The 13,670-nt window shown below is 41.9% G+C and overlaps 1 protein-coding gene across 1 annotated transcript in view; it reads left to right on the forward strand.

The window, feature by feature from the left end:
* The first annotated feature begins 3,890 nt into the window (after nucleotides 1–3,890).
* Nucleotides 3,891–13,670, forward strand: part of LOC126291520 (trypsin 3A1-like) — a 36,759-nt gene continuing 26,979 nt past the window's right edge. The window contains exon 1 of the mRNA XM_049985023.1: nucleotides 3,891–4,155. Within this exon, the coding sequence (XP_049840980.1) occupies nucleotides 3,891–4,155 (265 nt within the window). The remainder of the gene's footprint in view (nucleotides 4,156–13,670) is intronic.

The raw sequence follows: 13,670 nt of genomic DNA on the forward strand, positions 1-13,670 counted from the left end.
ATGCTGCAACCAAAAGTTTTGATCACTTACCCATTGATAAAAAATGCCTGACACACAGCAAAATAAAATTTGAAACTAAACTGAAAACGTTTCTCTTTGATAATTCATCTTATTCCGCAGAAGATTATCTGTTACTCTAATGCGTAAATGGTGATAGGTACGAATCACTAACATCTGTCTTTAATTAAAAAAAAAACGTAAAAACTAATAAATGATCAGCATGGAGACATATTTACAAAATAATTGATGTCAGTATATAAAGACTCGTTCCATATCATTAAGATTTACCACGCAGACGATACATGGAACAAGAAAGCAAGGAAATAATTATTGGTATATCACAAAGCATGGTATAGGTTTACATACTTTGAAAACCTCAGAATGAAATTCAAAAGTAAAACTAAGAAGGTGATCAAAGTAGACGTACATTCCAATTGTGCTATCTTTTCTTATGCCTAAAAAAATGCGAGTTACTGGCGAGAAATATTCTGGGAAAAGAAGAAAATAGGCTACTGTTGAAGAGGTAAGTGTACAAGGCACACGGATTAGGCCAACGTTACTAAAAACTACTCCCATACATGTTAAGACAAAATATCCATATTAAAGGGTCTTAAGTGTTTGAGGCCATGGCCTTAATCACATTTATAGCATTCCACAGTGCGGGAAGATGTCAGAAAATTTTTATAGTTTTTTAATCCTGTAAATTGCAATTACCGGTCACACACTGAACGACACATAATGAGTAAGATTTTAAAGTGAGAAAATATGTAAGCTACAGTGAAAGTAATGAACTGGCAAGCTAATAAAACGAACTCTGTTCTGCATGCAGATATAACTAACTCTATGCAATCGTGTTTCTATGACATTTCAGTAATCGTTCGCTTCGCTGGAATGCACAAGATACAATAGCACGCCTAGCTTCTTTCCTCGTTGCACACGTTTATTTTAGAATCATTTTTACAAGCATCTATGTCTTCTGATATTACACAAACTCTTGGAGGCAAAAAATAATTCAAATATTTCGTAAATCACTTAGGAAACAGATCCAAATCAAACACTACGCTTACGACGCATCTAAAGTTCCCCTTTCTCGCCACTTAGAACGCTAGGGTCGCTTCAGTTGTCAAATGGTAACAACATGTACAGCAGTGAGTGTCGCGTCTGTTATGTTAGACTGTGGTATAGCGTAAATCTGTAGTGTCAGTCCAGCAATGCATCTGTGTGGTGTAAGCTATGCTCACTCCATAGATATTCCTACCTACGAGTGAGACCAAAGTTATTCCATGCATCGATTTCAGAGATGATACTCTGTCGAACGTATAGCTGAAATCATATGAAGATCTAGAGTCAGTAAACAATAAATAACGTGGTGCTATCTCCAGCGTGTACAAAATTTTTTGTGAGCTTTCGTCGGCAATAAGTCGTTTGTGAAAAGGAGTGCGATAAAATCGTATTGGAGAATCTTTCACGTCTTCATGTTGGAAACCCTAGGTAAAGTTTCTTTGCTTATGCACCAGGAGGCTGAAATTTAACGCAATTTCTGTAATAGTTCGCTTCGTTGGCATGCACAAGATACAATAGCATGCCTAGCGTCTTTCCTCGTTGCACACGTTTATTGACTAGCAAAGACCACATATGTAAATTTTTTGCAAACGTGAACACTAAGAATGTTGTGCATACGAGGTGTAAGCTGAAAATGTAACTAACAAGATGCAGTACAGATGCCAGTAAGCAAATAGGCGCTGATTCCGGAGTTCCAGTTTCGTTTGATGTCGATACAAATACAGTAAAGTGGCATTAAATCGATTACGAAAGCGTGCTTTTCACATCACATCTTTCTGTTTCTGGTTATATGAAATACAGTAGCAAAAATAAGTTACGTTAACGAAGCCAAATGTGTTATTTTACTAGAGCAAAAAGGCATTCGAGAACAGAAAAACGTTGGAAATAGAGTTCTTGACGTAGACGCTACAGTTTTTTTATTGAAAACAGTTGTGCACACATAACAGAAATACTGAACAAGAAGCAGTCGTAAACAGCAATCTGCTAATGTTTTGGGCTAGTCAAAATGGCGGCAGACCCCTCCCACTTCGGCTTCTAAACAACGTATAGTGTACGTCTGGAGTGTCACGTCCCTTCTTATTTTACCTCCATGACGTTATTGCCAGTCCAGCAATGCGTGTGTATGGTGTAAGCACAGAGTAGAAATATCTCTGGAGTGAGCATTCAGAAGCGCTGAATTCATTTTGTGTTGTCAACATACGTTGCCACAATGGTCACGTGATCTCAGAACGCCGTAGATTTGTTCTGTACATTTTGAATGTTGTCATATCGCTAGTAAAGACAGATTCCCTTCGTAAGTGCTGTGGATTTAGTACAGACGTTTTGCAGGCACCATAGCAGTTTACGTCTGATATTTGAAATAAATTGTGCTCTTAGCTTTGAAGAGCAAAATGAACGAGCATGACGTCACAGAAGCTTCACGTCAGCATGTATTTACAATGTCTTTCATGTCACATCTCGTCAAGTCGCTTAACACAGTACTGAATGGCAAAATTGGGGTTTTGAGTCGCCATCCCTAATATGCATAAATGTTAGAGTATAGTATCTAACAATGGCGAAAGTTTGTCAATGGCCGAAGCAAACTTTATAACCTATGTTCTTGAGCAGTTCAGTAAATTACTGAGAAGTGAGACAACGTTTCAAAACATCGACAATTATTTGCTAGGGAAAATGTGTACATTCATACACATCAAAGAAAGCTTCAAACGAATTAATGAAGCCTGTTAAACTTATCCATTATGTTTTTTCTTACGTAATAATAACGCCATAAACAACTGTATTTTACTCCTTCATTAAAGTTGACTTTTTTGCTTAAAATGTCATATGGTGGAATTTGCTTCGTCTGCTTATGTTCTTATACATATATATTGTGGGCGTCAGCTCTGTTGTGTTATCGTAAAACCTAAATAACTTCTTCGCCTTCAGATATAAGCCCTTGGTTGTGTACGAAAGTAGAAAAAATATCCCACTCGTCATGGAACATCTCCAATTTGTCACTAAAACAAAGCGCTATTATAAAATAAAGATTATGAAGATACAACAGTGCAAAATCCACTATTATAAGGAGAATGAGCGCGGCGAAAATAGGTTAACTTCAGATATTAAGAGACCGGTACCGTGATAATTTTCTTCCCGAGAAAGCTTGACGTACCGTGAAATGACGTGACGTTCCGTTGACGACCTGTGCGAATGCCTCAATTCGAAGGTTATTGTAGAATGTTTTGATGTTATGTGACAAGACGTGACGTGCGTTAAACAATCGACGTCGTCCCGAGATCACGTGACAATTCCAGTTTAATGTTGACAACGTGCGCAGGACGCAATGCTCACTCCAGAGATATTTCTGCTCTATGGGTGTAAGCTATGCTCACTCCATAGATATTCCTACATATTGATGGCATCAGAGTTAATTATGCATCGATTTCAGAGATGATACTCTGTCAAATGTAAAGCTGACATCGTATGTTGATCTAGAGACAGTAAACAATGAATAACGTGTTGGTTCCTCCAGAGTGTACAAAATTTTGTGTAAGCTTTCGTCGGCAGTATGTTAGTCGTTTGTGAATGGGAGTGCGATAAAACTGTGTAGGAGAATCTTCTTGTAGGAAAGCGCGCCGATCGTAAAATTTCAGCGAGACACTGAATGCAATTGACGTGTGACAGTCTGGATAGATAGGTGTCTGTTGAAGGACGGGGCAGCAAATTTTTTCTACATTGTCGCTGGTGGGCCGACAGCGAAATTTGCAAACAGACGCCGGACAAAGCAGTTGCGTATTGCACGTATGGCGTTTGTGCTTCAGATTGTCGTGTGGAGCTCTGTCGTCGCGATGACAGGGTGCGGCCTGAATACGCCAGAGGAACTGCGGATGGGGAGAGAAGCCATCGAGCAGTGGCGCTCCGTGAAGGAAGACAACGGCCGTCTTGGAAACAGAGTGTTTGGAGGATTCGTGACCCACGTCAGCCAGTATCCGTTCGCCATCTACTTCATGGGGAAGGAGGAGGGGAGAGTCTGGGACTGCTCGGGCAGTATACTGGCACCCACGTGGATCCTGACAGCGGCGCATTGCATGGGTCTCAAGAGAATCTGGGCAGGTGAGTACAGCTCGTAGATGCGTATTCAGTTTCCAGAATGCGTGTATATCTAAATTTCACTAGGTGGTATTCGTGTGCTGCGCTTGTTTGCGGTATACAGTAGATGTCTCCATGTCAAGTTGGTGGTAGCCACAGAAACGATATTATGTTTCCAAAATGAGATTTTCACTCTGTTGCGGAGTGTGCGCTAATATGAAACTTCCTGGCAGATTAAAACTGTGTGCCGGACCGAGACTCGAACTCGGGACCTTTCGCGGGCAAGTGCTCTACCAACATTTTTTAAAAAAATTATTTAATCTCATTTTGTTCGTTTTCGTTCGTTGTATCTGCTCCGGGTGGACGTCGAAAGATACCCGTTTCAGTTCGTTGTTGATCCATTAACTCAGTTTTTTTTATTACAGAGGGCAGGTAGCCCTCTGACCGATCAACTGAGTTACCCAAGCACGACTCACGCCCCGTCCTCATAGCTTTGCTTCTGCCAGTACCTCGTCTCCTACCTTCCAAACTTTACAGAAGCTCTCCTGCGAAACTTGCAGAACTAGCAGTCCTGAAAGAAAAGATATTGCGGGGACATGGCTTAGCCACAGCCTGGGGGATGTTTCCTGAATGAGATAACTCAGTTGGTAGAGCACTTGCCCGCGAAAGGCAAAGATCCCGAGTTTGAGCCTCGGCCCGGCACACAGTTTTAATGTGCCAGGAAGTTTCATATCAGCGTACACTCCGCTGCAGAGTGAAAATCTCATTCTGGAAACATCACCCAGGCTGTGGCTAAACCATGTCTCCGCAATATCCTTTCTTTCAAGAGTAAAGTTCTGCAAGTTTCGCAGGAGAGCTTCTGTAAAGTTTGGAAGGTAGGAGACGAGGTACTGGCAGAAGTAAAGCTGTGAGGACGGGGCGTGAGTCGTGCTTGGGTAGCTCAGTTGGTAGAGCACTTGCCCGCGAAAGACAAAGGTTCCGAGTTCGAGTCTCGGTCCGCCACACAGTTTTAATCTGCCAGGAAGTTTCAGGATATTATGTGGTAGCCAAGAAAAAGCTGTTACCTCTTGCCATTAACAGAAGAGTTCATCATACAGGGTGAGTCACCTAACATTACCGCTGGATATATTTCGTAAACCACATCAAATACTGACAAAGCGATTCCACAGACCGAACGTGAGGAGAGGGGCAGGTGTAATTGGTTAATACAAACCATAAAAAAATGCACCGAACTATGTTTTTAACACAACCAACGTCTTTTTAAATGGAACCCCGTTAGTTCTGTTAGCACAACTGAACATATAAACAAATACGTAATCAGTGCCGTTTGTTGCATTGTAAAATGTTAATTACATCCGGAGATATTGTAACCTAAAGTTGACGCTTGAGAGCACCGAATTACGCAGGGATCCAAAGGGAACGGTGATGGACCTTACGTACAGAAGAGACTGGAACAGCACATTACATCCACATGCTAACACCTTTTTATTGGTCTTTTTCGCTGACGCACATGTACATTACAATGAGGGGTGAGGTACACGTACACACGTGGTTTCCGTTTTCAATTACGAAGTGGAATAGAGTGTGTCCCGACATGTCAGGCCAATAGATGTCCAATGTGGTGGCCATCATTTGCTGCACACAATTGCAATCTCTGGCGTAATGAATGTCGTACACGCCGCAGTACATCTGGTGTAATGTCGCCGCAGGCTGCCACAATACGTTGTTTCGTATCCTCAGGGGTTGTAGGCACATCACGGTTCACATTCTCCTTTAACGTACCCCAGAGAAAGAAGTCCAGTGGTGTAAGATCAGGAGAAAGGGTTGGCCAATTTATGCGTCCTCCACGTCATGGTAATGTACATGTGCGTCAGTGAAAAAGACCAATAAAAAGGTGTTAGCATGAGGACGTAATGTGCTCCTCCAGTCTCTTCTGTACCTTAGGTCCATCACGTTCCCTTTGGATCCCTACGTAATTCGGTGCTCTCCAATACACACGATCGAACAGCGGAGGGGTGGTACTCAAGCGTCAACTTTAGGTTACAATATCTCCGGATGTAATTAACATTTTACAATGCAACAGACGGCACTGATTACGTATTTGTTTATATGTTCAGATGTGCTAACAAAACTAACGTGGTTCCATTAAAAAAAGACGTAGGTTTGTGTTAAAAAACATACTTCCGTGTATTTTTTTAATGGTTTGTGTTAAACAATTACACTAGCCCTCTCCTCACGTTCGGTCTGTGGAATCGGTTCGTCAGTATTTGATATGGTTTACGAAATATATCCAGCGGTAACGTTAGGTGACTCACCCTGTATTTCGTGGACGCCCCTTTTCCATATTCTGCTTTTGCTGCATACTGACATTATGTTTATATACTGAGGTGAGAAAAGCCATGGAATACCCTCTAAGATCGTGTCGGAGCTCCTTTTGCCTGGCGTAGTCCAGCAACTCGATGTGGCAACGACTCAACAAGTGAATGGAAGTTACCTGCAGAGATACTGAACCATGCTTACTCTATAGCCGTCCATAATTGCAAAGGGCTTACCGATGCAGGATTTTGTGCTCGAACTCACCTCTCCATTATGTCCCACAAATGTTCGATGCGATTCACATCGGGTGATATTGGAGGCCAAATCACTCGTTCGAACTGTACTGGGTGTCCTGACATGGCTTTTTGTCGTCCATAAAAATTTAATTGTTGATTGGAAACGAAGTCACATGAATGGCTGCAACTGGCGTCTAAGTAGCCGACCGTAACCACTTCCACTCAATGATCCGTTCCGTTGGACCAGAGGGGCCGGTCGATTCCACGTAGACACAGCACACACCATCATGGAGTCACCACAAGTCTGTGGAGTTGACAACGTGGGTCTTCTGCTGCCATACACCATAAAGGCCAAATTTTGCCGCACTATCCAAATGGATACGTTCGTCATACGTCCTACATTGATTTCTGCTGCTAATTCAGTCTCGTATTACTGACATATGCAAACGCCGCAGCTCCCGATAGTTCAATGAATGACGTCGGCCACTGCGTTGTCCGTGATGAGAGGCAATGCCTGCAATTAGGTATTCTCGGTACACTCTTGAAACCGTGGATTTCAAAATATTGAATTCCTTAACGATTTCGAAATGAATGCCCTATGCGTCTAGCTCCAACGACCATTCCGCGTTAAAAGTCTTAATTACGATCGTGCTGCCACAATCACGTCTGGAACCTTTCCAGAACGATCACCCGAGTTCAGTCAGCCTGCGTAGCTGTGTAGTAACGTGCTTGCCTCCCGTGCAAGCGAACCCGGGTTCCATTCCCGGCCGGTTGGTTCAAATAGCTCTGAGCACTATAGGACTTAACATCGGGGGTCATCAGGCCCCTAGAACTTAGAACTATTTAAAACTAACCAACCTAAGGACATCAGACACATCCATGACTGAGAGAAGATTCGAACCTGCCACCGTAGCGGTCGCGCGGTTCCAGACTGAAGCGCCTAGAACCGTTCGGCCACAGCGGCCGGCTTCCCGGCCGGGTTGGACTGGATGTTGTGTTGTCGTCATCATTTCATCCTCATCAAGTCACCCGTTGTGGCGTCGAATGAAATAAGACTTGCACTTCGCTGCTGAACTTCCCTGAATGGGACTCCCGGCCTACGATGCCATACGCTCATTTTCACTTACCAGAGTACAAATGACAGTTCCGCAAACGCACTGCCCTTGTATACTTTGTATACGCGATACCATCAACTTCTTTCTATGTGCATATCACTGTCCTATGACTTGTCACCTCAATGTATACAGGCTCTTAGATAAACTACTTATACAAAAGTAACATTTAATTGTGAAAAGGATAAATAACTTACGGAAATGTTTGATACACCGGTGAATGCAGTGTATCGTCAAGTTTTACTCCCGGCTAACACTGTTAGTTCCCAAGGCTAAATTTTACTTATGGCAGCGGCGGCGAAGTATGCTGATGCTGGCAACGAACGTTGAATGCTGGGATTTAGATGACGTTGGTGTTAGCCAATCGGCTGATAACATACGGGATCCAATCACGTTCGCTGTTTTGTTTTGGCGGAATACACGAACGTGCATTGTTTGTCAAACTGGAGCTTGGGTAATGACTTATCCTGATCTTGTTACCATGGACTTTAAAATACGATTACATTCTTCCGTATTTTTCGGTTTTTGGTATGTTTGTCGGACAATGTTAGGGGCTTTCCATGACTGATTCGTTTTTGGGTGAAAGAGTGGATTGGTGCTTTTCATGTTATTCTCTTCATACTAACGCAAAAGCTTGTTGCGAAATTTTTGCCTTACGAGCATAATTAATGTAGTGTGTGTGTGTGTGTGTGTGTGTGTGTGTGTGTGTGTGTGTGTGTGTGTGTGTGTGTGTGTGTGCGCTCGCGCACGCGCTTGCGCGTGTATATTTTAAAACCTGACAACCATAGGGCAGGAACAGCAATAATTTTTTACTTCGTGGTCAACAAAACAAACTACTCCCCTCATTCCGTATGGTTGGGTTTTCAAGGAGTAATAATATCTTGGTAACTAATTTGTAGCGTCTTGTTGATTATAATACTGGTTGTCATAAATGTTTTAATGTTTTTGTGTCAATTTCTTCCCGGTTACGATAGAATAATTACTTCAGTATCGCGAGAAAACTACATACAACTGTTTAACGGGAATAACGTTATTTCTTTTTAGTGATGGAGAACAGGCAGGATTATTATCGTTTACCTGTGTGGTTAGGTTTCCATTCAAGATTTCCACACGGGCAGTTTGTTTGGCCATTCAACATTAAAGACACAATTTTTCGTAAGCAAATTTAACGTGTCGCACACTAAAATATTGTGCGCAAGCTGCTACGGATAAGGAATTATTGTGCATCTACATCTATGCTCTGAAAACCATCGTGAGGAGCATCTCAGAGGGTACGTCCCATTGTACCAATTATTAGAGTTTCTTCCAATTCCATTCACATATAAAGCGCGGGAGACAGATTATTTGAAAATGTGAGCAGTAATTACTCTAATCTAATTCTCACGGTACCTATGTGAGCGATACGTGGAGGATTCTAGTATATTCCTAGAGTGATCATTTAAAATCATTTCCAGTTCTTGAAAGTTTATTAATGAATTATGTCGGGATAGTTTACGTGTATCTTAAAGAGTCAGCCAATTCAGTTTTCTTCAGTATCTCTGTGACATTCTCCCACGGATCAAACAAACTTGTGGCCATTCGTGATGTCCTCTGTACATGCTCAATATCCCCCGTTAGTCCTTATGCACTATTCTATAACAGGGGGCACAACTGATTTTTTACCAGTCTCCTTTCTAGACTGATTGCTCTTCCCCAGTATTTTACCGATAAACCGACTGAGATTATGTGGTCACTCCATGTCATATTCCTACAAAGTGTTACACATACGTATTTGTATGAGTTGACAGATTTCAACAGTGCCTCATTCATAATATCGTCATAAGACACTACACTATGTGATCAAAAGTATCCGGACACCTGGCAGAAAATGACTTACAAGTTAAAGTCGCCTTCCGTCGGTAATGATGGAATTCAATATGGTGTTTGCCCACACTTAGCTTTGATGACAGCCTCCACTCTCGTAGGCATCGTTCAATCAGGTGCCGGTAGGTTTCTTGGGGAATGGCAGCCCATTCTTCAAGGAGTTCTGCACTGAGGAAAGGTATCGATGTCGGTTAGTAAGGCCTTTCACGAAGTCGGCGCTCCAAAACATCCCAAAGCTGTTGTATAAGATTAAGGTCAGGACTCTGTGCAGGCCAGTCCATTACAGGGATGTTATTGTCGTGTAACCACTCCGCCTCAGACCGTGCATTATGAACAGGTGTGTTATCGTGCTGAAAGGTGCAGTCGCCACTCCTTGAATCGCTCTTCAATAGTGGAAAGCCAACAAGGTGCTTAAAACATCATTGTAGTGCCACGCAAAACAAGGGGTGCAAACCCTCACCACGACCACACCACAACACCGCCGCCTCCGAATTTTACTGTTGGCACTACGCACAGTGGCAGATGACGTTCATCGGGCATTCGCCATACCCAAACCTTTCCATCGGATCGACACATTGTGTGCCATGATTCGTCACTCCATACAACGTTTTTCCACAGTTCAATCGTCTAATGTTTACGGTCTTCACCCCATGTCGTTTGGCATTTACCGGCCTGATGTCCGGCAGCTCGACCTTGGAATCCAAGTTTTTTCACCTCCCGCCTTACTGTCATAGCAGTTGCGGTGGATCCTGATGCAGTTTGGAATTCCTGTGTGACGGTCTGGATAGATGTCTGCCTATTACACATTTCGACGTCTTCAACTGTCGGCGGTCTCTGCCAGTCAACAGACGAGGTCGGCCTGTACGCTTTTGTGCAGAACGTGTCACTTCATGTTTCCACTTCACTATCACATAGGAAACAGTGGACCTAGGGATGTTTAGGAATGTGGAAATCTCACGTACAGACGTATGACACAAGTAACACCCAGTCACCTGATCGCGTTCGAAGTTCGTTACTTCCGCGGAGCGCGCCATTCTGCTGTCTCGCGATGTCTAATGACTACTGAGGTCGTTGATACGGAGTACCTGGCAGAAGGTAGAAGCACAGTGTACCTAATATGAAAGACTTATGTTTTGGGGGGTTTCCAGATACTCTATCACATAGTGGATCTTTTTTACACTTCCGTACCTTTAAAGCAAGTTGCCAAACTTTACACCTCTTTGAAATCTTACCATGATCTGCCTGTTATTTATGTAGCTTTTCTAAGATAGTACTTCATTATAGACAACTGCATCATCTGCAAAAAAATCTTAGGTTACTATTAATATTTTCCGAAAGGGCATTGATATACAACATGAACAGCAAGGGTCACTGCATACTACACTGGGGCACATCTGAAGTTACTCCTGTATCTGACGATGACTCTCCACGCAAGTTAACATGCTGCGTCCCTCCCCCCCCCCACCCCCCTCCCCCCACCCGCCCCCCTCCCTCACGCGTGTGACACCTAGTACCATTTACGTGGCATTAATGACGAACACTTCAGTCAAGGAGTTTACAAAAGCTTTTCCAGTTGGAGGAACAATTTTAGCCTCTAATACTATTTGTGTGAAAAACATACACTAAAGCGCCAAAGTATCTGGTATAGGCATGCATATTAAAATACAGAGCTGGTCCAAACAAACTGCAATGATGTGAGCAGTTAGAGATCAGACGTAAAAAGAGACGAGCAGAGAAGCAATATAGCTTCGAATGTTATTTAATTTTTAAAGAGAGTGAAATAATATTCGGCTGACCTCCAGCACTACCGCATACGTCTTAGGTGACTATACGGAAAGCATGCAATGCTCTCGTTCTCACCTAACAAAGTATTCTAATTAAAAAAAAAAATGATAAAAATTTCTGACTTAACGACAGGGTAATTTTTTTATTTATTTACACGTCAACTCCCGTCGGACCAAATTGAGGAGCAAATCTCAAAGGTCATGTAACGTGTCAGTACATGAAATTACAACATAAAAGTAGTAACAGATAAAAATAAATGTTCATGAACCTGAAAAAAGTCAGTCCATTAGTGTAAGAAAACTATCAGCTTAATTTTTCAAGGAACTCCTCGGCACAATAGGAGTGACCCATGAGGAAACTCTTCAGATTCGATTTGAAAGCGCGTGGATTACTGCTAGGATTTTTGAATTTGAGTGGCAGCTTATTGAAATTGGATGCACCAGTATACTACACCCCTTTCTGCACAATAGTTAAGGAAGTCTGTTTCAAATGCAAGTTTGATTTCTGCCGAGTATTAACCGAGTGAAAGCTGCTTATTCTAGGGAATTAGATAATATTGTTAACAAGAAATGATAGCAAGGAATATAGATATTGACAGGCCAATGTCAAATACCCAGACTAACAGGGGTCGACAAGAAGTTCGTGAATTTACACCACTTATTGCCCGAACCGCCCGTTTCTGAACTAAAAGTATCCTTTTAGAATGGGAAAAGCTACCCCAAAATATAATATCATGCGACATTATTGAATGAAAATAAGCAAAGTAGACTAATTTTCGTTTCGAACGATCATTCACTTCAGATACCGTTCGAATAGTAAAAATGGCAGCATTAAGTCTTTGAAGAAGATCCTGAACGGTGGCTTCCCATGGCAGTTTACTATCTCTCTGAACACCTAGAAATTTGAACTGTTCAGTTTCATTCTGTGAAATTAAAATGTCAGGTTTTGTTAAATTGTGTGTTAGAATCTGTAACAGCTGAGTCTTACTCTGATTTAGCGTTAGTTTATTTTCTGCATGCCCTCAACTTAGGTCACGTACTGCACTATTTGAAACCGAGCCAATGTTGCACACAACATCCGTCACCAGCAGACAGAAACATTTTAGATTTACCCATAATACTAGAAGGCATATCATTTATATGTGTAAGGAACATGAGTGGCCCCAACACTGATCCCTGGGGCACCCCCCACTTGACAGTACCCCACTCAGATCCCACATCACAGCCGTTATCAACATTATGAATAATGACCTTTTGATGCCTGTTACTAAAGTAGGAGGTGAACCAATTGTGCGCTACTCCCCGTATTCCGTAATGGTCCAACTTCCAGAGCAATATTTGGTGATAAACACAATCAAATGCCTTAGTTAAATCAAAAAATATGCCAAGTGTTCGAAACCTTTTGTTTAGCCCATCCAGTACCTCACAGAGAAAAGAGATCATGGCATTTTCAGTTGTTAAACGACTTCTGAAGCCGAACTGTACATTTGATAGCAAATCGTGTGATATAAAATGATAAATTATCCTTACATTCACAGCCTTTTCAATAACTTCAGCAAAAACTGATAGCTTCGAAGTAGGTCTAAAATCATCTGCATTAGCCCTTTCCTGCTTTTTATAATGCGGATTTACTACGGAGTACTTTAATCGCTCAGGGAATTGACCATTCCTAAAGGAAAAATTACAAATATGGCTAAATACAGGGCTAACATGTGCAGCACAGCACTTTAATCTTCTGCTAGACACTCTATCATAACCATGAGAGTCCTTAGTATTCAGTGATTTAATCATTGACTCAATGTCCCTGTTGTCTGTATCTCAGAGGAGTGTTTCAGCCATCAGCTCCAAATAGCATTTGCCAAGAAAGTTATATGATTCCGTGTAGAAACTAAAATTTTATTTAATTCACCAGCAATGCTCAGAAAGTGATTGTTAAATACTGTACATATATCGGAATTATCAGTAACGGAAATATTTTGACTGCGAACTGACTCTATATCATCGACCTTGTGCTTCTGATCAGACACTTCCTTCACAACTGACCCTATGGTTTTAATTTTATCCTATGATTTGACTATTCTATGTTCATACCACATACTCTTTGCCTTCCTAATAACACTTTTAAGCACCTTACAATACTGTTTGTAATGGGCTACTGTAGTTTGATTGTGGCTACTTCTAACATTTTGATATAATTCGTGCTTTGTTCGACATGATATCCTCATCCC

Source organism: Schistocerca gregaria, chromosome 9 (assembly GCF_023897955.1).
Source record: "Schistocerca gregaria isolate iqSchGreg1 chromosome 9, iqSchGreg1.2, whole genome shotgun sequence".
Classification (NCBI taxonomy): Eukaryota; Metazoa; Arthropoda; class Insecta; order Orthoptera; family Acrididae; genus Schistocerca; species Schistocerca gregaria.